This window comes from Poecilia reticulata, chromosome 10 (genome assembly GCF_904066995.2).
Source record: "Poecilia reticulata chromosome 10, P_reticulata-male-v2, whole genome shotgun sequence".
Lineage (NCBI taxonomy): Eukaryota > Metazoa > Chordata > Actinopteri > Cyprinodontiformes > Poeciliidae > Poecilia > Poecilia reticulata.
Genome location: NC_088839.1, coordinates 1,469,430 through 1,491,783, shown reverse-complemented (window position 1 = coordinate 1,491,783; position 22,354 = coordinate 1,469,430). Strand labels below are relative to the sequence as shown.

Sequence of the window (22,354 nt, the reverse complement as noted above, 5' to 3'; positions counted from 1 at the left end):
TTCGGTATTCTGATTATTGAAATTTAAATTTGTGGTACCATTGTTCCATCACCTCGTTTCATACCGGACCACTTACAGCACCGTGTTAACGCTATAAAATGAACGCTCTCTATCGAGGTATCACCCATGGAGGGATTTCTTTATTTAAATAGGTTAATTTTTTCAGAGGGAATCAAAGTGAGGGTATTGTGATTTTAGTAATCACATGTTTACAAGAGAGATTTTCTGTTCTTCCATGGAAGCGTGCAGCTTTCAAACAGAAATAAAACACTTTTTAATATAAGTTGCTGCTTAACATGATCACAGAACTGGCAAAAATACCAGACAAAGTGAATCTCAGCAACGTCATCAGTCGGTGTAACGTTGAACTGATGCGCCGGTGAAGCTACTAGCAGGAGCAGAGCTGCGCTAATAAGCTACAAACACTGAATAGAAGAAGAGCTGCCATCTATATCGTTGCAGCCAAGCATGATTTAATGTTACACAATACAGTTTTACCAAGTTGCTCAAAGTCTAAACTGATGTTGTGGATTTAAGGTGTAAAGTTTACCTTCGACCCCCCGGGGGGCGGTACCGCCCACGTTGAGAATCGCTAGTCTAATATAAAAAAATAGTTTGGTGCTGTCGGGCTCAGAGTCTGAGAGGCTTTTCCTTTATCAAACAATTTTGATTTTTGCCCCTTATTTAGTGGAAATATTGATGTTGATGAGACTTTCTCCAAAATGATAACCTTTATAGCTCCACTGTTGAAAATGAGAAGCTAACATTCACAAATTACATTGATATAAAATCCAGTCCAACATCTGGTTTGATTCCTCTAGAACCTGTTGGAGGAAAAATATCCCAACTTCAGAAGATGAGCTTTAACCTAACATAGCTCTGTGGTTCCTCAGTATGGGAGTCAGGGTGAGGAGGCGCCATGTTAGGAAGAGAAGTGGAAGCTGCAGGATCTTCAGAACAAACAGGTCATGATGCTGGGCTACTGATTATCCCTCTGTCTGGACACAGGATCAATAGAACCAGTTTAAAAGCTAAAATGAATGGTTATATGCCAGACATGGAAAACTGGGATGCACTCCATGCCATGATGTTCAGGATTTAGGTCTCATGGCATCTCAAGGTGTCAACATTGCAGCCAGTGGGCTGTAGGAGGAAATACAGCTTTATTTTGTAGCAGTTTGCACAAAAAATTAATTAGCACAGAAACTCCAATGTTTTCTGTTTCCAATATATATATATGTGTGTGTGTGTGTATACATACTTCCGACTGTTTATATGACAGGTTATAAACCAGTCAACAGCAATTACCTTATGTGAAAAAAAAATATGAAGGTTTTTATTTTGTAGATTATGTGACTGAGACAGTGGAATACATTTGTAGTTCATGAGTAAGGCCACATAATCAAGGCAGTGTCCCGTTCGGTGCTGCTATATGGCTTCTTTGCTTGACACAGATGTGGGTTTATCTGAGTATATGTCATTTTAATATTGTGGGTCAGTGGACCATACAAACATCTAGTATGCAGAATTTGGCTCTGCATGTAGGGCAGGGAACCTTGCTGGATAACCAAGTCTGAGGTCTTTGTTGGTCCTGGCGACTGGCAAACCATCGACCCAAACAAAAGAGGCACCACATGGGTCTGCAGAAACACTGCTGGCACTCTGATTCATTGTCTATTCCTGTATTCAAGATACAAACAGCGATGTTGGTTATTACAGATCCAAATATGAACACAGTCTTCTCATTACTTTGCCAAAATGTCACAATTTTTTTGTGTCTTGCATTGAAGATATACTATAAACTAATAAGCCTTAATTTAAAAAGTGATTTCTTATGTCTTTCTAAGGAAAAAAAAACATGTCATTGTTTCTGACATAAGCATAAACAATGTCAGAAGCTCACTTATGTAAGCTCTCACCTGCTGATTGGCAGAGTCTAACCAACTTGGTACTTGCTGGAACTTGCATGCAGCCGATACAGGGTTCCACTTCCTGTAGACATAGGAAGATTAAGCAAAATGCATTTGCTTACATTTCTTTGTGGTTGTTGAACAAAATCTCTGATTTGCAAGAGATTCAGAGTACTACCTGCCCACTGGGGCATGTGTATCGTTGATTGAGCTCCACCTGAGCTCTGAAGGTTTCCAGAAAGAGTTCACTCATTGTTTGGTGGATCACAACATTGGGCGAAGTTCTGATGGGAGCTCTGAGCTTTCCCCTCAAATCTGTATAATCTGTCGAGTTAAGACTAAAAACAGAAGCAAAAAAATAACCAATTAGTCACTTAACCATTTATACAGAATTATTGAATGAGTTGTGTACAAGCACATACACACACCTAATATTGAATGGTCTGACTTTAGGGTTAATGCTCTCCACCCTCAAGCTCAGGATCTCTATGGGGGAAGGTGAATCTGGGCTCAACTGATGCTGCCTGGAATCTGTCACGGTCACATGACAATCGCTTTGTAAGGCCATGTCAATGTGATATGTGGTCACCTATAAACAGAAAAAGAGTGCCAGCGTTTTTGAATAACTGCTCTTTCTAACAGACAAGAGTCAAATGATCTTAAAATGCAATTAAAATTCCTCTATAAGACAAAAGAACCTATGCATTTGAGGTAAAAGCATCATCAGCATTTGTTGTAGAGATAGAAGTTTCAAACATAATCATGGAGATCCAGGTCTTCGTTTCTTACGGATTAATAAGCAAAGCAAAGAAAAAAGTAGCGGATGGACACACTACAGAGGATCGATGAGAGAAACAGAGGAATAACAGGAAAACTAGAACATTTCTGAAGAAATTTAAACGGGTCCTGCCAAAGTGTGTCCATCTGTTGGAACCCAGCATTCTGATGCTAAAAATTAGCATCAATGCTTAGCTTAGCTAGCATGTAAGAAATAGCATGTGAAGTATCATTCGTATGTTGACCTGAATACCTTCAGTATGCAAACATAAGTGTGTAAGCTAAAATTATCCATAATGCTAATTTTATCCTAGGGGCTGTCACTGGCATGAGGGGTATGAATGGCATGTTGTTTTACTTTAACATGCTCCAATCAGTATACTAAACACAGCTAATAAATAATGTTAAATGCTTAAATGCTTATTTATGGGAAAAGCCTAATGCCCTTGCAAAGCAGTGCAATAGTGAGACGCGTTGCACAGCTAATGTTAGTACTAATGTTAGCACTAACAACACGCTAGCTTCCCACCAGAGAGGTTAGCATAGCAGTTCTCAACAAGGAAGATACCGCCCACTGTGGGGCGTTCAGAGGACGGCAGGGGGCGCTGGCGTAAATCTTTAAAAAAGGGGGGCGCTGGGATTTCTTTGGGGGGCGTTTGGTCGAAGGTAAACTTTACACCTTAAATGCACAACAATACCAGATTAGACTTTGAGCAACTTGGTAAAACTGTATTGTGTAACATTAAATCATGCTTGGCTACAAAGATGGCAGCTCTCCTTCCCCTCAGTGTTTGTTAGCTTCTTGGCGCAGCTCCGCGGTCCTGCTTCTGGTAGCTTCACCGCATCAGTTCAGTGTTACACCGTCTGATGATGTTGCTGTGACTCACTTTGTCAGGTGTCTGATTTTCAAATATTTTATGTTTTATTGAGGATTTGTATATGTTTTGGCAGTTCTGTGATCATGTCAAAGCAGCAACTTATATTAAAAAGTGTTTTATTTCCGTCTGGATGCTGCCCGCTTCCATGGAAGGACAACAGAAAATCGCTCTTATAAACATGTAATTACTAAAATCACGATACCCTCACTGTGTATCCCTCTGAAAAATGAACCCATTTAAATAAATAAAAACCTCCATGGGTGATACCACGATAGAGAGCGTTCATTTTATAGCGTTAAAATGTGAAACCCCCAACCCCTTTATTATGTTGTACAAAAAAACAACAACAAAAAAACAATTTTAATACATATTATCATAGTCGTAGGAAGCGGGGGGGACATGTCCCCCCCAATATTGGAGACAGTCACATTCGTCCCCCCCCAATAATTTAACAGCATTTGCGAAGAATTTTAAAATCTTCCACTCGCATGCTTTTATTTTGAAGGCGCACAACAGCGCATTCAGCAGAGCGCTTCGTCCCCCTGCCCCTTCTGAACGGCTCAGAGTAAAGGCAGCAGCAGACGGATTCAGAGAAACTGTTAGAACTGAACTGTCTGTCATGAATGTTGCCATGAATATCACTCAGTTATAACATCTTGTTGTCTTTTACATGTAGAACTAGAACTAGCAGTGCTAGAATGATGTTGAAAGGTGAAGAAGCTCTGGTGAGATCTTCATTTAGTTTATTGAAATATGTATTAACTGTTTTTAATTTTTAAATAAACTAAACTATTTTATTATGAGAGGAGCAGGTCAGGGAAGACATAGGAGAGTCAGAGGGAGTTTCAGAGTGTGAAGATATAAAAATTATATTAATTTCAATAAAACCAGAAAGGAGAACAGGTGAAGACTGATGTCAGGTTGATTTATTTCAACGTTTCAATATTTTTTTCATTATTTCCACACTATAAGGTTAATGGTTAGGAGGCAATAAGAAAAGTGCTGGAGGAGAGGTTTAAAAATAAATGAGTGAAAATTTTTGCTACACAGAAAATAAAGTTGAGATGTATAATAATGTATACATCTGAAAATTAAGTTGTTTAAATTCTCATTCTGTATGATGAAAACATAGTTTTTATCTTTAGTTCACATTCTGACATTACTGTACATCACTGTAGTGTCTGTTGTAAATCCATGAATCCCTGCAGGAACATCAGGCTGCAGAGAGTCAGAGGGAGGCAGAGACAGAAACACATATCTGTAGATATTCTAGTTAAATGTTTGAGGCTGAAAATGACAGGAATAAAACATTTAGTCTTTTTGCTTCAGTGTTTTTATGGCTCATGTTTGGTAAGTTACTGAATGCAGAGCTGGAAGTGAGACTGAGTTAACAGTGAGGAGCTAAAGGTCTGTTAGACGTGAAAAGTATCATTTTTATTTATTTTGTAGATCAAACTGTTGCACTGATGTAGAGAGATGTTCAAGAAGAACAAAACTTGTTTTTTAGATTTTAGTTTTGTTGGTCAAACTGCTGTATTGAGTTTAAAACTGCTGAGTCCTATTTTATGAGCTGCTTTCTACTTCGGTTTTAGAAACGGGTAGAACCAGTTCAATTACCAGTCAATTTATATCAATGCATTTTGACCAATAAGATATATCAGAATCTGGTAGCCTGTCTGTACTGTGCATAACTTTAACCTGATTATTGGATTGTAAATAGTAACATGTTAGAAATTATTGAAACAAAGGTCAGATTAGAGTAACGCATTACTGATGTGTTGATGGTTTAATAGTTTATGACATTTCTGCTGAAGCTATTTACTGATCTGTCAGGTTTCCAATATGCGTCCCCCCCAATGACAGACTCGTTCCTACGCCATTGCATATTACTATGTGTCAGAAGAGGGCTTAGGAAATAACACACAAAAAAAAAATTGGCTAAAAAGGGCACTTGGGGGCAAAGACCAAAAGGGGCAGGTGCTCAAGCCTCCCTAGACCCCCCCTCTGCACGTGCCTGATTAGGCGACGCAGCAGGTGATGAGTGAAGATTACTGATGGTCAATAAACAATCAAATAAATCTAGCAACAGGAAAGAAAAACTAAAGTGGACATCGCAATAAACCAAGAGAGGATAAAACTAATCAAATGAAACTAAATGGAAATGAATGAAGAACAAAATGCAAGAATAAACTAAGAAACTAAAGTAAATACAGAGGAATAAGCTGGTATGGCAAGACATTTCGAGCAATAATTAATACAGAGACTGTATGGCAATAACAAACAGACACGGTTTTGAGGTAAAATGTAAAATAATATTGTTGAAGTGCTGTGAGTTTGTTGAGACCATATCTAATACTCGATCCATCCATCCATTTTCTTCCGCTTATCCGGGGTCAGGTCGCGGGGGCAGCAGTTTCAGAAGGGAGGCCCAGACTTTCCTCTCCCCAGCCACTTCTTCCAGCTCCTCCAGGGGAATCCCAAGGCGTTCCCAGGCCAGCCGAGAGACATAGTCCCTCCAGCGTGTCCTGGGTCTTCCCCGAGGCCTCCTCCCGGTGGGACGTGCCCGGAACACCTCACCAGGGAGGCGTCCAGGAGGCATCCTGACCAGATGCCCGAGCCTCAACTGGCTCCTCTCGACGTGGAGGAGCAGTGGCTCTACTCTGAGTCCCTCCCGGATGACCGAGCTTCTCACCCTATCTCTAAGGGAGAGCCCAGCCACCCTGCGGAGGAAACCCATTTCGGCCGCTTGTACCCGTGATCTCGTTCTTTCGGTCATGACCCAAAGCTCATGACCATAGATGAGGGTGGGAACGTAGATCGACCGGTAAATCGAGAGCTTCGCTTTTTGACTCGACTCTCTCTTCACCACGACGGACCGGTACAGCGCCCGCTTCACGGCAGACGCTGCCCCAATCCGCCTGTCGATCTCCCGCTCCCTTCTTCCCTCATTCGTGAACAAGATCCCCAGATACGTAAACTCCTCCACTTGAGGCAGGACGACCCCCCTGACCGGGAGAAGGCACTCTATCCTTTTCCGGCTCAAGACCATGGCCTCAGATTTGGAGGCACTGAGCCTCATCCCGGCTGCTTCACACTCGGCTGCGAACCGCTCCAGTAAGAGCTGCAGATCACGTTCCGATGAAGCCAACAGAACCACATCCTCTGCAAAAAGCAGAGATGTGATCCTAAGGCCACCAAAACGGATCCACTCAACACCTCGGCTGGTAAGAAATTCTGTCCATAAAAGTAATGAACAGAATCGGTGACAAAGGGCAGCCTTGGAGGAGTCCAACTCTCACCGGAAACGAGCCCGACTTACTGCCGGCAATGCGGACCAGACTCTGACACCGGTCATACAGGGACCTGACAGCCCGTATCAAAGGGCCCGGTACCCCATACTCCCGAAGTACCCCCCACAGGGCCTCCCGAGGGACACGGTCGAACGCCTTCTCCAAGTCCACAAAACACATGTAGACTGGTTGGGCGAACTCCCAGAACCCTCCAGGACCCTGCTGAGGGTGTAGAGCTGGTCCAGTGTTCCACGACCAGGACGAAAACCACACTGCTCTTCCTGAATCCGAGGTTCAACTATCCGACGGACCCTCCTCTCCAGGACCCCTAAATAGACCTTACCAGGGAGGCTTAAGAGTGTGACCCCCCTGTAATTGGAGCACACCCTCCGGTCCCCCTTTCTCAACAGGGGGACCACCACCCCAGTCTGCCAATCCAGGGCAACTGCCCCCGATGTCCATGCGATATTGCAGAGTCGTGTAAGCCAACACAACCCTACAACATCCAGAGCCTTAAGGAACTCCGGGCGGATCTCATCCACCCCCGGGGCCCTGCCACCGAGGAGCTTTTTGACCACCTTGGCGACCTCGTCCCCAGAGATTGGAGAGCCCAACCCAGAGTCCCCAGGCTCAGCTTCCTCAACAGAAGGCATGTTGGTGGGATTGAAGAGGTCTTCGAAGTATTCTGCCCACCGGCCCACAACGTCCCGAGTTGAGGTCAGCAGCACACCATCCCCACTATAAACAGTGTTGGTGCTGCACTGCTTCCCCCACCTGAGACACCGGATGGTGGACCAGAATCGCCTCGAAGCCGTACGGAAGTCTGTCTCGATGGCCTCTCCAAACTCCTCCCACGCCCGAGTTTTTGCCTCAGCGACAACCCGAGCCGCATGCCGCTTCGTCCGGCGGTACCCATCAACTGCTTCTGGAGTCCCAAAGCCCAAAAAGGCACGATAGGACTCCTTCTTCAGCTTGACAGCATCCCTCACTGAAGGTGTCCACCAACGGGTTCGAGGGTTGCCACCGCAACAGGCACCAACAACCTTGCGGCCGCAGCTCTGATAGGCCGCCTCGGCAATGGAGGTACGGAACATGGTCCACTCAGACTCAATGTCCCCCACCACCCCCGGAACGTGTTCGAACCGGAGATGAGAGTTGAAACTCCGTCTCACAGGGGACTCCGCTAGATGTTCCCAGCAGACCCTCACTACACGTTTGGGCCTGCCAGGTCTGACCGGCTTCCTCCCCCACCACCGGAGCCAACTCACCACCAGGTAGTGGTCAGTGGACAGCTCGTCACCTCTCTTCACCCGAGTGTCCAAGACATATGGTCGCAAATCCGATGAGACGATGACAAAGTCAATCATCAAACTGCGGCCTAGGGCGTCCTGGTGCCAAGTGCACATATGGACACCCTTATGCTTGAACATGGTGTTGGTGATGGACAATCCGTGACGAGTACAGAAGTCCAACAACAGAACACCACTCGAGTTCAGATCGGGGAGGCCGTTCCTCCCAACCACGCCTCTCCAGGTCTCACTGTCATTGCCCACGTGAGCGTTGAAGTCCCCCAGTAAAACAAGGGAGTCCCCAGGAGGGGCACTCTCCATTACCCCCTCTAAGGACTCCAAGAAGGGTGGGTAATCCGAACTGCTGTTTGGCCCGTAAGCACAAACAACAGTCAGAACCCGTCCCCCCACCCGTAGGCGGAGGGAGGCTACCCTCTCGTTCACAGGGGTGAACCCCAATGTACAGGCGCCCAGGTGGGGGGCAACAAGTATGCCCACTCCAGCCCGGCGCCTCTCACCGTGGGCAAGTCCAGAGTGGAAGTACGTCCAGTCCCTCTCAAGGAGACTGGTTCCAGAACCAGAGCCATGTGTCGAGGTGAGGCTGACTATTTCTAGCCGGAACCTCTCAGCCTCGCACACTAGCTCCGGTTCCTTCCCCACCAGAGAGGTGACGTTCCACGTCCCAAGAGCTTCTGCAGCCGAGGATCAGACCGCCAGGGTTCCCTCCCTCGGCTGCCGCCCATAGCACAATGCACCCGACCTCTTTGGCCCCTCCGACAGGTGGTCAGCCCATCGGAAGGGGAACCCACGTCTCCTCTTCGGGCTGAGCCCGGCGGGGCTCCGTGGGTAAAAGCCCGGCCACCAGGCACTCGCCATCGTGCCCCACCTCCAGGCCTGGCTCCAGAGTGGGGCCCCGGTGACCTGCGTCCGGGCGTGGGAAAACGAAGTCCAAAGTTTGTGTTCATCATAGGGGTCTTCAGGCTGCGCTTTGTCTGGTTCCTCACCTAGGACCTGTCTGCCTTGGGTGACCCTACCAGGGGCATAAAGCCCCAGACAGCATAGCTCCTAGGATCATTGGGACAGTCAAACCCCTCCACCACGATAAGGTGGCAGCCCAAGGAGAGGCATATCTAATACTGAGAAGAAATATATTTTACAGACCATGTCAGTGCTGTTTGATGTTTTGAAATAAAAGTAGATTACATACTGCAACTGGTGCTGGTGTTTTTGTAGCATCTAATGTGGCATCTTAAAATGCATTTGGGGATTATTGATGACCAGTAGTTTCTGGAAAAAAATTTTTTTAATTGCTCTAGTGGCTTTTATTTGGTAGTAAATTGACAAAAAAAGTGGGTAATGAGAGAAGGGGAAGACCGGGAAGCAAACTCACGACAGCCGTATTGAAAACTAGAGCCTCCATATGTGGGTTGTGCTTAACCCCTGCGCCACCACAGCACCCCATACCAATAGTATTTTAAAACTCAGATTTCTATCTTAATATATACTTTACACCGTTCTGTGTTAGATTAACACGTTCATAGTGTTAACTTTTGACAAAATACAATAGTGTTGAGTAAGTCAACATTGATGTGTGTTTAATTTCAACTACTGTGAGTGTTGATTAACTATATCACAAATAACACTTTCAAAAGTGTAATTTCTACACCATCCAGAGTGGACAAATATAGACACTTTCAAAGTGTTGAATACAACTCTGTAGGAGTTGATGGAACACTTCCAAATTTGCTGTGCAGTAAAGCTATTAATCTATAAATCAACAGACAGATCTTTATAAAGATATAATCCATGTTTCCGACTCATATTTGTATGGCATTAGAAGGATCTGGAACTTTAGTTTTTCCACTGAAAGCTCTGGTTTGCATTGTAATGCCATGTCGGTGAAATGTTGTGGGTGAAACTCTGATGTCCCATTCTCCTGAAGGCAGCACAGAGCTGCACCACCAGAAACCGACAGAAACACTGAAGAGAAGAAGAGTTATGATTAATGTAGTTACAGTTCTATCCATGTTTTAATGCTGCAGCTCAGTCGTTTTGCAAATAGTTCAAAGTTTAAACTGGCATGTTGAACATCTTTTATCTGGTCATTTGTGGAATATTTAACAACTAGAAAATGGCAAAGAATAAGAATATTGTTTTTCCACTCTAGGCCTAGTAATTTTAAGTTGAATGTTCATTCATTGCATTTTTAAATTATAATTTACATAATTTTAAATTATTTTTACGCCTGTGAAAATAATTTCTATTCCCGTGACTTTTTTGTTCTCTGGGAAATTATTTTTGATGATAAATACAGAAACAAGCATAAAAATCAAAACATCTACAATAGTGATAGTAATATTAATAATAAAATAATAGTCAGTGCAAAGTAGCCTGCAAACTCTTTGGTGGGGGGGTGAGGGACCTGGATGAAGGCTGTGGGGGCGCTGGGCCAAAAAAAGTTGAGAAACACTGGGCTAGCATGTTGACGCTGCCATGAGAATGTGTTCTGTCACCATCATGGAAGTCTTTGTTATAAGCAATATCCCATTATAGTCAATTTTCAGGTTAATATGTATAGAGTATGTATGATGAGGCTTCTATTTTGAAATTTTCAGTAAGCTAAATTTTAAAAGACCACACTAATCCCATAAGTAACATTGTTTCATTTAAACCAGTCATATAAAGTCCAAAACAGCAATTACTTGATGTAAAAAATATGAAGGTTTTTATTTTGTAGGGTATGTGATGCTCTTATTTTGACAGTCCAATGTGGTTGTCAGATTAGAGGCATGCTTTAATTCCCCACCCGTTATTTGCATACTGACCAAAAGTCAAGCCGACAGCTCAAAATATCTAGGAGTTCATTAACCCTCTGATGCGTGAGTGACTATACAGTCTTCTGTGAGTGGGTCTTTTTGGACCCGTGTTTAAATCAGTGTGTTTTTTTGCTACTTTTGACATTTTGACCTGATTAACATCATCATCTGAATCAACAAAGTAACTCTAAACACCTGCAAAAGATTCCTGAGGCTTTTAAAAACTCCCAGCCTGGTTCATTACTCAAAACCTCAATCATGGGTCAGACTGCTGACCAGACTGCTGTCCAGAAGGCCATCATTGACGCCCTCATGCAAGAGGGTAAGACACAGAAAGACATTTCTGAACCAATAGGCTGTTCCCAGAGTGCTGCATCAAGGCACCTCAGTGGGAAGGAAAAAGTGTCAGGAAACGCTGCACAACAAGAAGAGGTGACCGGACCCTGAGGAAGATGGTGGAGAAGGACCGATTCCAGACCTTGAGGGACCTGAGGAAGCAGTGGACTGAATCTGGAGTAGAAACATCCAGAGCCACCGTGCACAGGCGTGTGCAGGAAATGGGCTACAGGTGCTGCATTCCCCAGGTCAAAGGTCAAGCCACTGTTGAACCAGAAACAGCGGCAGAAGCGCCTGACCTGGGCTACAGAGAAGCAGCACTGGACTGTTGCTCAGTGGCCCAAAGTACTTTTTTCGGATGAAAGCAAATTTTGCATGTCATTCAGAAATCAAGGTGCCAGAGTCTGGAGGAAGACTGGAGAGAAGGAAATGCCGAAAGGCCAGAAGTCCAGTGTCAAGTACCCACAGTCAGAGATGGTCTGGGAGCTGCTGGTGTTGGTCCACTGGGTTTTATCAAGGGCAGGTCAATGCAGCAGCTATCAGGAGGTTTTGGAGCACTTCATGCTTCCATCTGCTGAAAAGCTTTATGGAGATGAAGATTTCATTTTTCAGCACCACCTGGAACCTGCTCACAGTTCCAAAACCACTGGTTTACTGACCATGGTATTACTGAGCTCAGTTGGCCTGCCAACTCTCCTGACCTGAAGCCCATAGAGAATCTGTGGGATATTGTGAAGAGAAAGTTGAGAGACCAAGACCCAAAACTCTGGATGAGCTTAAGGCCATCGAAGCATCCTGGGCTCCATGACACCTCAGCAGAGCCACAGGCTGATGGCCTCCATGCTGCATTGAAGGCTGCAAAAGGATTCCTGACCAATTATTGATGCATAACTGAACATAATTATTTTAAGGTTGACTTTTTTGGTATTAAAACACTTTTCTTTTAGTGGTCGGATGAAATATGCTAATTTTTTGAGATATTAATTTTGGGTTTTCATGAGCTGTATGCCAAAATCATCAGTATTAAAACAATAAAAGACCTGAAATGTTTCAGTTGGTGTGCAATGAATCTAAAATATATTTTATCATTACATTATGGAAAATAATGAACTTTATCACAATATGCAAATTTTTTTTAGGAAAACCTGTAGTACAAGAACATGTTTATTAATAGTCTAGGGGGGCTAAGGAAGTACAGTATACATCAAATATAGTAAGGGTTAAGATCATTTTAATATCAGACTCTCACTCCAGGTCAGATAAAATAAAAAGGGCTTATCCTTCAACAGTGTAGAGAACACTTCATATAGGATAATATCAGCTAGTCTGCTTCCACTGGTTGAGGCTTTATTACTGATTCATATGGACAGGATGCATTTCCAGGCACAATGATGTCAGAAGAACATCATTGTGCTCAGTCAGTCCCAACAAACGTTCTTATACTCAGAAGCATATTGCGCTTAAAATGATAAACTGTTGAGCTATTATGCCCAAAAACTGTGGAATATAGGGCAAGTCCACAAGCAGTGAGTTAAATGAATCAACAGCAAATTGACGTTTGATACCGAGTTCTGACAACGTTGGATTCATCCAATGTCTGGCCTCTGGAGCCTATACAAGATACGCTATAGATTACTCCTAACACTTTTCCTCTCTCCAAAAGGAGTTTGACACCAGAACCTTTGAGGGGTGGTTGCTCAAGGCCTCTCAGTCCTTAATCTCTATTATACCCACATCAGTTTCTAATTTGCCTTTTACTCTATCAGAATTGTAGAGTAAAAGATGCAATGTAGATCATCTAGATCTACATTGAGATCATTGAGGGCTTTATACACTTTCTGAGTGAAAGATTTAGGCTGAGTATTATTCTCTTGGGAAGATGGGCATACCACCAGAAAACTCTTTCAGCTGACACTAAATACAATTTCTCACTTACAGAAATTGAATAAAACAAAGTCATATTTACTTTGTTTGTTGAAATGTGAGAATTGGGCCTCCCTTGAATCATGTCTCCCACAATTTTTATACTTCTGTGCTCTCAGTCAGCGAGACCAGATCAAAATCCAGGTTGAAAGTTGGAATTCTCATAAATAGGAGTTAGCAAGGAGAGACAACTATCATATCCTTTGCATTTTCCTGAATTTACACCAGATGTTTAACATATTCTTTAAAAGCATGTTTACCAGCACCACAGCTCCAGCATAAGAGACGTATAACAGATTTTGTAAAGACGCCCTAAAGCAGCTGATTCGCCACTGAGCCACATTGAGTCAAGGTCGTGTTTACCCCATTCCAAAAGAAACCTACACTGTGCAGCCCATAGGTAAACAGGAAATGAAGGTGCAGCTAATCCTCCCCTTTAAACAGAGAAAACTAAACTATATATTAACCTGTTCTTTCTCTGATGCCAAATAAAAGATAAATTGGAACTATTTAAAATTACACTAATCTTCCTTGACAACTATATTGGCAACATCTGAAAGCAATACAAAAGGCGGGGAGAATGTTCATCTCGATCAGATGGATACAACTCAGAAGGGCTGCATCCAAAAAGGCAGCTGCATCTTTGGGATGTTTAAAGACTTTTTTCCTGTCCGTTATGTTTGATCCTGAACACAGCCATCCGGCTGCATTGCAAACACAATCCCTCTTTCCTTAAGCTGTTGCTTCACCTAGTAAAACGCCTGCTGATTCATTTCAACAGCAGCAGAAAAATTCTCAAACATCATGATCTGGGCACTTTTGTAGACCAGAGACTGAGCCCTCCTCACCTCCTGCATAATCTAAGCTTTGACTTGAAAGTCATGGAGCTTCAACACTGACGGGGTTTCTGGTTGGGGCCCAGACATCATGCAAGCGGTGACAGCAGTCCAGCTACACTCGTCCTCCTTTGAAGCTAATCTGCAGTAGCTCCAGCAGCCAGGCCTTGAAGAAGGCAACCTTGTTAGTATCTTTGCAGCCCTCAGGAAGCCCAGTGACACAAATGTTGCACCGCCAGTCGGGCCGGTCGGGCACACCGCCGGTCGGGCACACCGCTGGTCGGGCACACCGCCGGTCGGGCCGGTCGGGCACACCGCCGGTCGGGCACACCGCCGGTCGGGCCGGTCGGGCACACCGCCGGTCGGGCACACCGCCGGTGTTTCTTTCTGTGCCCAACCACAATCCATGGAGATCCTGTTTGTCTTGATATCTCCTCCGGACAGAATAAGTCTGGTGTGAGTCATTCACCATGTCAACATGACATCTGTGTCCTATTTTCACCAACTTTCTATAATAATGTATAGCTTGTCTAGTTGTTAAGAGAGCTAAAAACTGTTCCGTCCATTGCATAGGTGTGCGCTGCCTATGCGCTATCTATATAGCCATTAAATAATTAATGGCTATATAGATAAATATGATTCAATAATTAGTTAAATTAGATTTAAGCAGTCATATTCTCATCAAATTTACAACAAATCCAACCGTCAACATGCATTTTCTCGACTGTTGGCAACATGACAGGCGCCCCTAGAATTAGGAGATCCTTCACAGAAGAGAGGCTTTTAGGAAAACAGTAGTTGGATTAATCTGCGTTAGTTAGAATTTAACACATTATGTTCAAGTAATGTGTTACATTTTCAGATTAATTGCATGTATAACATGTAAATGTTTGACAGCCTGTATGAGTTAAAACTTTTTTTCTAGGTAGATTTTGTGGATGTTACTTGTATGTAATGTTTGTTGTTTTATGTTCCTGTTCATCATTACTTGGTCTCCCTTAAAATTAGATTGTTAATCTTAATGGTGACTACCTGGTTAAATCAAGGTTTGTAGTAGTATTTATTATATCCAGATATCAATTATTCACACCTTATTATTTATGTCTCGCCAAAAAAAGGTTGTCACCAAAATAAAGGTCACATACAAATATTTCATTAGATTGCCTCTAGCTTTGATCACAGCAAGGCCTTATAAACAAAACCCACTCAGACAAAAGCAAAAAAAATACTCTGAAAAGGGTCATATAAAGGAATGAAATTAACTGTGCTAAAGGTTGAAGACAAAGGAGTTTTGACAGACCTTTAGTGAATTCAATGAACTGTTAATGTGCAAGTTGTCAGAAACACATTTGTTTGAGGAACAAGGCAGTTTTTTCCTTGCAGAAATTGTCTACCTAGTTTTGAAGAGATCACTGTTACACTCACCTTCAGTATCCAGCTGTCTGTAACAATAACTCGGGCTCCAGGCACTCCTGTCACAACTTTGTCTATTCGTCTGAACTCTCTGTTGATGCTGGCTGCCACATGGCCAGATGTGGAATAAGGAAGCTGTGCGTGAGCTTTAAGTGTCCTGCTGATGGGATGGTTGTGCCAGTGGCAGCAGTACCAGTAAATGACAAGCAGCCAGCTGGTCAATTGAAGGCTCACAGAGAGAAAGAGAAAAACTCTCCAGCTGTCACTAATCTGGTGAAAAACAATACAATAGGGCTCAGATTAGATAGAAAACTTATCAACTTGAATAAATAAACTGAGCTTGATGTTTATCTTATTTTTGATAGCCACAGTAGTGGCGTGAAAAATAAAAGGAACACACCACCACGGTCAGTTCAGGAGACGACGGAACGCTCCATATTTGAGTGCAGATAGGAGTGAGCAGTACTGAATGCTCCTCTTCTGCACTCTGGAGGCTTGGAAAGGGGGTTATGGGTCAGCACCTGATATTGTAGTCACCGTCACCTGCTGGTTATATCCCTCAAGTACATCAGGCCCAAATAATTCAAATTTCTTTCTTGTGCTACTTGTTTGATTGTGCAGAATTATGCACTAGTGTCACCACTCTATCAACATGTTTACAGTCCGTTTGCCTCAGACCTCGTCACATTTATGTGTTAATCTGTGGTACATATGACCTCAGTGATCATCCACATTTGAATAGTATCTCAGAGAAATGGGAGAAAACTGACGAATTGTGAGACTTTAAGTTGGCCCAAAACCCCTTTTTAATTTGAAAGGTTCTTATGGCTCACCAGCGGAAGCATAAATATTACTGTTGTTCTGAATACTTATGACAAGTATGATATGGAGTGAATTTAAATGACAAAGGAATCATGATGGAATGTGGTAGTTCTCCAATCCAAAATCTGCAACGCCTCCTCGTTTTCCTTATGCAGCTTAGTTGGGTGGAATTTTTCAAAATGTGTTAATTTGTGGGTTCAATTTATGAATTAAACCCACAAATTAAAAATTTTATATTTTAATACGAATTACTTCAAATCTGTAACTTATACATTACTAATCCTTCTACACTTGAATATCGACCAACAGCATAAATATCCAAGGATCCACAAGGTGCCCATTTAAGTACATATTTATATATCTTGGAGGTTTAGTGTTCTGACTATTCATTTATCTAAATATTTATTGGCCCACTTTAACACTCGTTCAGAGCAGTTAAATCTTAGCTGTTCATTTCAGAGCACTTTAATTTAAGTGATCTGAAATGACCCAAGATTATGCAAAAACAACTATTTAAAACTAATCTAATGTACTCTGATGTGTCTGGTGACCCTCCAGTCACTTGATTGTTGAAAGCTTAGGGTGTCAGTCTGGAACATATCGCTCCACTTGTTTCCAAGCAGTTGTAGCTCTTATAATTCTTGCATGACAGGTCGACCAACTATGAATATTAGAGGATGAATATGATCATATACTGTGTCTGATTTGAATCCCAAATATTGATTAGAACGGCACCTACCTGGTGAACATATATCAGGTTCTTTTCTGGGGCAGCAACACACATTCCCATGAAGTAACCTGAGGAGAACAACAGCGTGGGTATGCTTTCCAGTAAATATCTAATATTCCAGTAAATATTATATAATATAATATATTATATAATATTTAGATAATATATACTGGAAAGAATACCCATGCTGTATGCATGAAAGCATACCAGCTCTTGGCAATTTAGATTTTAAATTAACAAGATTACCGGATCAACGCTCTGTAATCTGAAAGTCTGTGACCAAGAGTCAGCTAACAGCTAACAGCTAACAGCTAACCTAGAGGAAGACAACTGTGGATCAGTACAGTGAGGCTGGTCCTCCTCAAATGGTGCCCGATGAAGTCAATATCCTCACTGCCCAGCCAGGGAGAAAACGCATTTTGGATGGTTAAACCTGCTGCGCGGAATTCATTCGGTGTAAAGATAAGACAAACAGCAAACACGGTATAAGCCAAAGTGAAAGATAACTCCGGATTCTCCATATTTCCTGGACTTTACTTCCGTTTTATTGTTCTTCTGCGTCTTTAGCTTGAATGCGTGCTGTCTTCTTCTTCTTCTTCTTCTTCTTCTTCTTCTTGAAATTTATTGGCGGTTGGCAAGAAACGTTAGGTGAGCATTACCGCCACCAACTGGTAAGGAAGGAGTGTGGACCACAAGACAAAAAAACGATATCATATATATATATATATATATATATATATATATATATATTTTATATAGTGTTGTGACTAACCTTCACCAAATTTAACTAACTAACTAACTATATATTTGTTTTTTTTTATAAAGATATTTTCACTCTGTGGTTTATACTATAAAGTACCTATTTAATTTAACCAAATCAGATTTTTTTTCAAAATCGCTGAATTTTCGCATTTTCCAATTCAAAAGCTCAGAAGTGAAGCCGGTGAGGCAGCAGCGAGCTCAGCCTCACCTGGGATTGCGCAACCTCTCGCTTACTGCACTGGCTGCCATTATATGAGAGCATGTTCATCCTGTCTGTACGTCGCCAATAAAATTGTTAAAAATATTTAATGTATGAACTGATTTTCCATAATTTAGCTTATGTATTTAATGTACTGTGTTTTATTGTCACCAACTGTGTGTGTAACGCATGGCCGTGCAGAGAGCACTAAAAAAAGGGCACATCCAACAGTATTTTAAGACAGAATATTAACAGCTTTCAAAGTTTAATAAACAATGATAAATTACAAAATTGTGACATATACAATCAAAGCTAACAAACATCTCCATATAGAGCATAACACTATGCATATGTAAGATATTTTATTAGTAATTTATTTCTGCAGGTCTATTTTGTTATAGGAAAGTTTTGCAATATTCAAACCCGCAATTTAGTAAGATATGTAAATCAGAGCTGGACCACCAGACATATTTGTCTTTACTGAATTACACTATTAAAATATAAACAAGGGCACAATGCAACCTTTTAGTGACTGTAATCTATAAAAGATCTGCCTGTTTGCTGCAGTGGAGATGAAGACGGTCCATTCAGGACAGCAGAGCTGCATCAAACTTTAAGGTGGAACTGCAGAAAAACGAAAAAAACAAAAGCAAATATTTTATTGTTAATGAATGAGTTTTGCTTAAGAAACTTTTTTAAACATTTAAATCACACATTTGTCTCATGAAGTGATTTTTTTTGCAAAATAAACTTATTTGTTCATGTCAGAAATCTTTTAATATTCTAAGTTTTTGTTTGTGACTCAAAGTTTTGCTTGTGATTCTCACATGAGTCGTGGGCAGGACCTAAAATCACAATAAAAGATTTTGATGTGTGCAAATATAAGTTTATGTTTGGCAAATAACTTTTTATGTTCACAAGACAAAAATTACTTATTTAATTAAAATTTTTTTAAACAAAACGATTTGGTTTTTTTTTTTAAAAAGGAATCATTACAATTCCAAAAGTTTGATTGCAATTTTATTTTACTTAACTGAGGTTAGTTTTTTTCCCCCATTGAATAATTGGGGTTGCCCTACGACAGACTGGCGACCTGTCCAGGGTGTACCCCGCCTCTCGCCCGAAACGTTAGCTGGAGATTGGCACCAGCACCCCTCTTGACCCCATTAAGGGACAAGGGTGCAAGAAAATGGATGGATGGATGGATGGATGAATAATTGGGAAAAAAAAATTAACTTCATACTCTGTGAACCAGAAACTAAACTTAAAGTCTGGGTTGAGTTTTTTCCCCTTCATTAATGTCACTTTTATTACATTCATTATATCTATCATGGTAATTCAGGGTGAGTTATTTTTAATTCTAAATGAATATCCTTGTTGGACTTTTATTTAAGTGTTATTGTCCTTCAAGATACATTTACCTAACGCCAGAATAAATGAAATGTACATTATGCAGCAAAGGAAATTAGAAGATTGGACATATATTCATTATGGAGATGATCGGATTTGGACAGGCGATGTGCCCTTATTGCATAATAAATACTAAAGAATGACTGATATCATTAACGATACAGAGAAGAAGCTTTTAGTTATCTTGGTTTGCTAGCAAAGTCGTTAGCTATCAGCTAGCTAATAGCACAACAACAGCCTAATGTCTGTATGATAAAAATAGTGAATCGATAGATAAGAACAGTTTCTCCTCACCTGGCTGTCTCCTCCCCTCAGTAGTTCTTCAGAGAAAGGCAGACGCAGAGGCCTGTCAGTGTCTGTTGTATTTCATTACCTCTCTGCTTAAACCGCGACTCCGAGCTGAAGCAGAAACGATACTTCAACGTTTTCCATAATCTGACAAGCAGCAAGTCTCCACTTTATTCACCAAAAACGTTTTTATTTATTCACCAAACACTGATCTGTAATCTGGAACGTTCGCTACGTAGATCTCCAGTTAGCCGCCTCATCTCACTGTGTGAGAGGCAACTGCATCATGCATCACAGCCTAAAGGTCAAAGGTAACAAGGTGACCGGGGGGCTTATTATGTTGTACAAAAAAATAAAAATAAAATAATAATAATGATAATAACAATAATTTTAGTACATGTTATGTGTCACAAGAGGGCTTAGAAAATAATACAAAAAATAAAAATAAATAAAAATTGACCAAAAGGGCACTTGGGGGCAAGGAGCAAAAAGGGCAGGTGCTCAAGCCCCCCCCCTCTGCACGTGCCTGGTGTAACATGTGTCGTGTGCTGAGGAGCGATCAGAAACGGCAGAGAACAGATTCGAGGTGAGGCAGGCAGTTCTCTGCCTAATGGCAGGGGCGCTCATGATCCCAGACATTGTGACTCCACAACTACAGAGTAAGAGACAGTAAAGCCATATAGCCACACAGTAGCTGCGCTGATGCAGAGAGCGAGAAGGACGTGGTTTTGAGTTGTACTTTAACGGTTTCTCCCTTTGCTGTTAAGTACAGCACGAAATTAATATCTACATGTCTAAGTTTGATTGAGATAACGGAATTATTCTGCGGCGGCGGCGAGGCTATGGATGTCATGTAAAGGAATAGCCTTTTACCCTCCAGCATTGTACGCATGCGCGAAATTTCCTTATGCAAACATGCAGGGGTCTAGATTTGTAAATCCGATTATAATTAAGTCGGTGCCTCACCAGCAATGAACCTCACTGCACGTCACTGATATATATATATATATAGGGAAAGCGTACATGGAACGACATAACCAAGTGGCGGGCATAGTGTACAGGAACATCTGTGCAGAATATGGACTGGAAGCCCCGAGATCAAAGTGGGGAAAAACCCCAAAAGTGGTGGAGAATGACCGAGCTAAGATCCTGTGGGACTTCCAGATCCAGACAGAGAAGATGGTAATGGCGAACCAACAGGACATTGTGGTGGTGGATAAAGAACAGAGGAAAGCCGTTGTGGATGTAGCAATACCAAGTGATGACATCAGGAAAAAGGAGCATGAGAAATTGGAGAAATACCAGGGCCTCAGGGAGGAACTGGAAAAGACCTGGAAGGTGAAGACCACAGTGGTGCCTGTGGTCATCGGGGCCCTCGGGCAGTCACCCCCAAACTGGAGCAGTGGCTCAAACAGATCCCAGGAACAACATCAGACATCTCAGTCCATAAATGTGCAGTTCTAGGCACAGCCAAGATACTGGAGGAGAACCTCAAGCTCCCAGGCCTCTGGTAGAGGACCTGAGCTCAGAGGATGAAACAGACCACCCGCGGAGGGTGAGAAGGGAATTGTTTGTTTTTTTATGATATAAATGATTGATTTTAATGGTCTGACCTCTTCCACCCATTGAACTGCTAAAAACAAAGCAAGCATTTTCCCTGTATACACAGAGACTCCATCACTAATCCTTTTCCCTACTTTAATTTGAAACTGTTACTACCCTATTAGCTGTATTTTTTGATGCATCTGTGTATATTTGTATTTAGTTATAATATTTATTTAACTATTCCTTGTCCTATTCATAATGTGAAATGTATCTTTATTCTTTTCTAAAAATGAAAATCAACTTCAGCATCAGGAACTATCCAAGGTGGTACTGCAGGTAATGGAACTGCCTGACATATATCTAGTTGATTTAAATGAATTTCATTAACTTTAGACCAGTGGTTCCCAAACTACAGCCCTCCTCCACATTTGGTCCGGCCCCTGAACAATACCAGAGAGCATTCAGATTTTTTCATATACCGTATTTTCCGGACCATAAGCTGTTTATATGTGGATTTTTCTTCAACCACTAGGGGCTCTTTAGCAGGAAGTGAATCATTGGAAGTCAAAATTGGAAATAAAAGAAGAAAGCGCCCATTAAAACGGAATTAGATTTTAATAGGGAATTGAAATCTGAGAATGTTGTTGATCAGTTAAATAGCATTGAGGGGAAAAAGAAGATTTTTCGTTTTTTTTAAATTTTTTTATAATACTGGGATCATTATGAGAATTTGAGGTGTAGATATTAGGATCCAGTAGATGGCAGTAGAGCAACAATAATGGATGCAAGCTGCTGTTGAAATCTAAAGAAGAAGAAGAAGAAGAAGGTGCCCATTTTCTTTTAGCACATGCTAGTAGCAACACGAAGGATCAGAACTTTTACTGTTACTGTTACCGTCCGGAAACTAATCAGTTCAGTTAAATCTAAACTTGTGTGGCGATAGCGGTGTCTGCTATTAAATTTTTAAATATTGCAACCAACAACGCCACCTGATGTCTTAGAACCAGGACTAATCAGCTTCAAATATCTACAAAAAGGCCACGCCAGGTCGGGACAACAAAGAGAGGTGGATCATAATGTTTTTTAAAAAATGAATGATTTATTTTCTACCAAAAATTTAAAATAGGCCT

The 22,354-nt window shown here is 41.8% G+C and overlaps 1 protein-coding gene across 2 annotated transcripts; it reads right to left on the bottom strand.

Moving 5' to 3' along the window:
* Positions 1 to 1,144: 1,144 nt before the first annotated feature.
* Positions 1,145 to 17,636, bottom strand: tmem129 (transmembrane protein 129, E3 ubiquitin protein ligase). Of its 2 annotated transcripts, none has more exons than XM_008402778.2 (7): positions 17,337 to 17,636; positions 17,030 to 17,088; positions 15,481 to 15,738; positions 2,339 to 2,499; positions 2,089 to 2,248; positions 1,920 to 1,992; positions 1,145 to 1,680 (listed from the first exon to the last, which is right to left on the bottom strand). In XM_008402778.2, the coding sequence occupies exons 1-7, from the start codon at positions 17,539 to 17,541 to the stop codon at positions 1,496 to 1,498; spliced, it is 1,101 nt and encodes a 366-aa protein (XP_008401000.2). In that variant the 5' UTR covers positions 17,542 to 17,636; the 3' UTR covers positions 1,145 to 1,495. The 2 variants fall into 2 exon arrangements, with proteins under 2 accessions (XP_008401000.2, XP_081467488.1); XM_081611362.1 differs by having other exon boundaries at positions 17,558 to 17,576.
* Between the last annotated feature and the right edge of the window lie 4,718 nt (positions 17,637 to 22,354).

Excerpts from the sequence above, each read along its gene's own strand:
- tmem129 (XM_008402778.2), bottom strand. The coding sequence starts at position 17,541 with ATGGAGAATCCGGAGTTATCTTTCACTTTGGCTTATACCGTGTTTGCT. Across the intron at positions 17,089-17,336 it reads CCACAGTTGTCTTCCTCTAG|GTTACTTCATGGGAATGTGT; the intron begins GTTAGCTGTTAG and ends TGTTCTCCTCAG. Across the intron at positions 2,249-2,338 it reads GTCAGACCATTCAATATTAG|TCTTAACTCGACAGATTATA; the intron begins GTGTGTGTATGT and ends TTCTGTTTTTAG.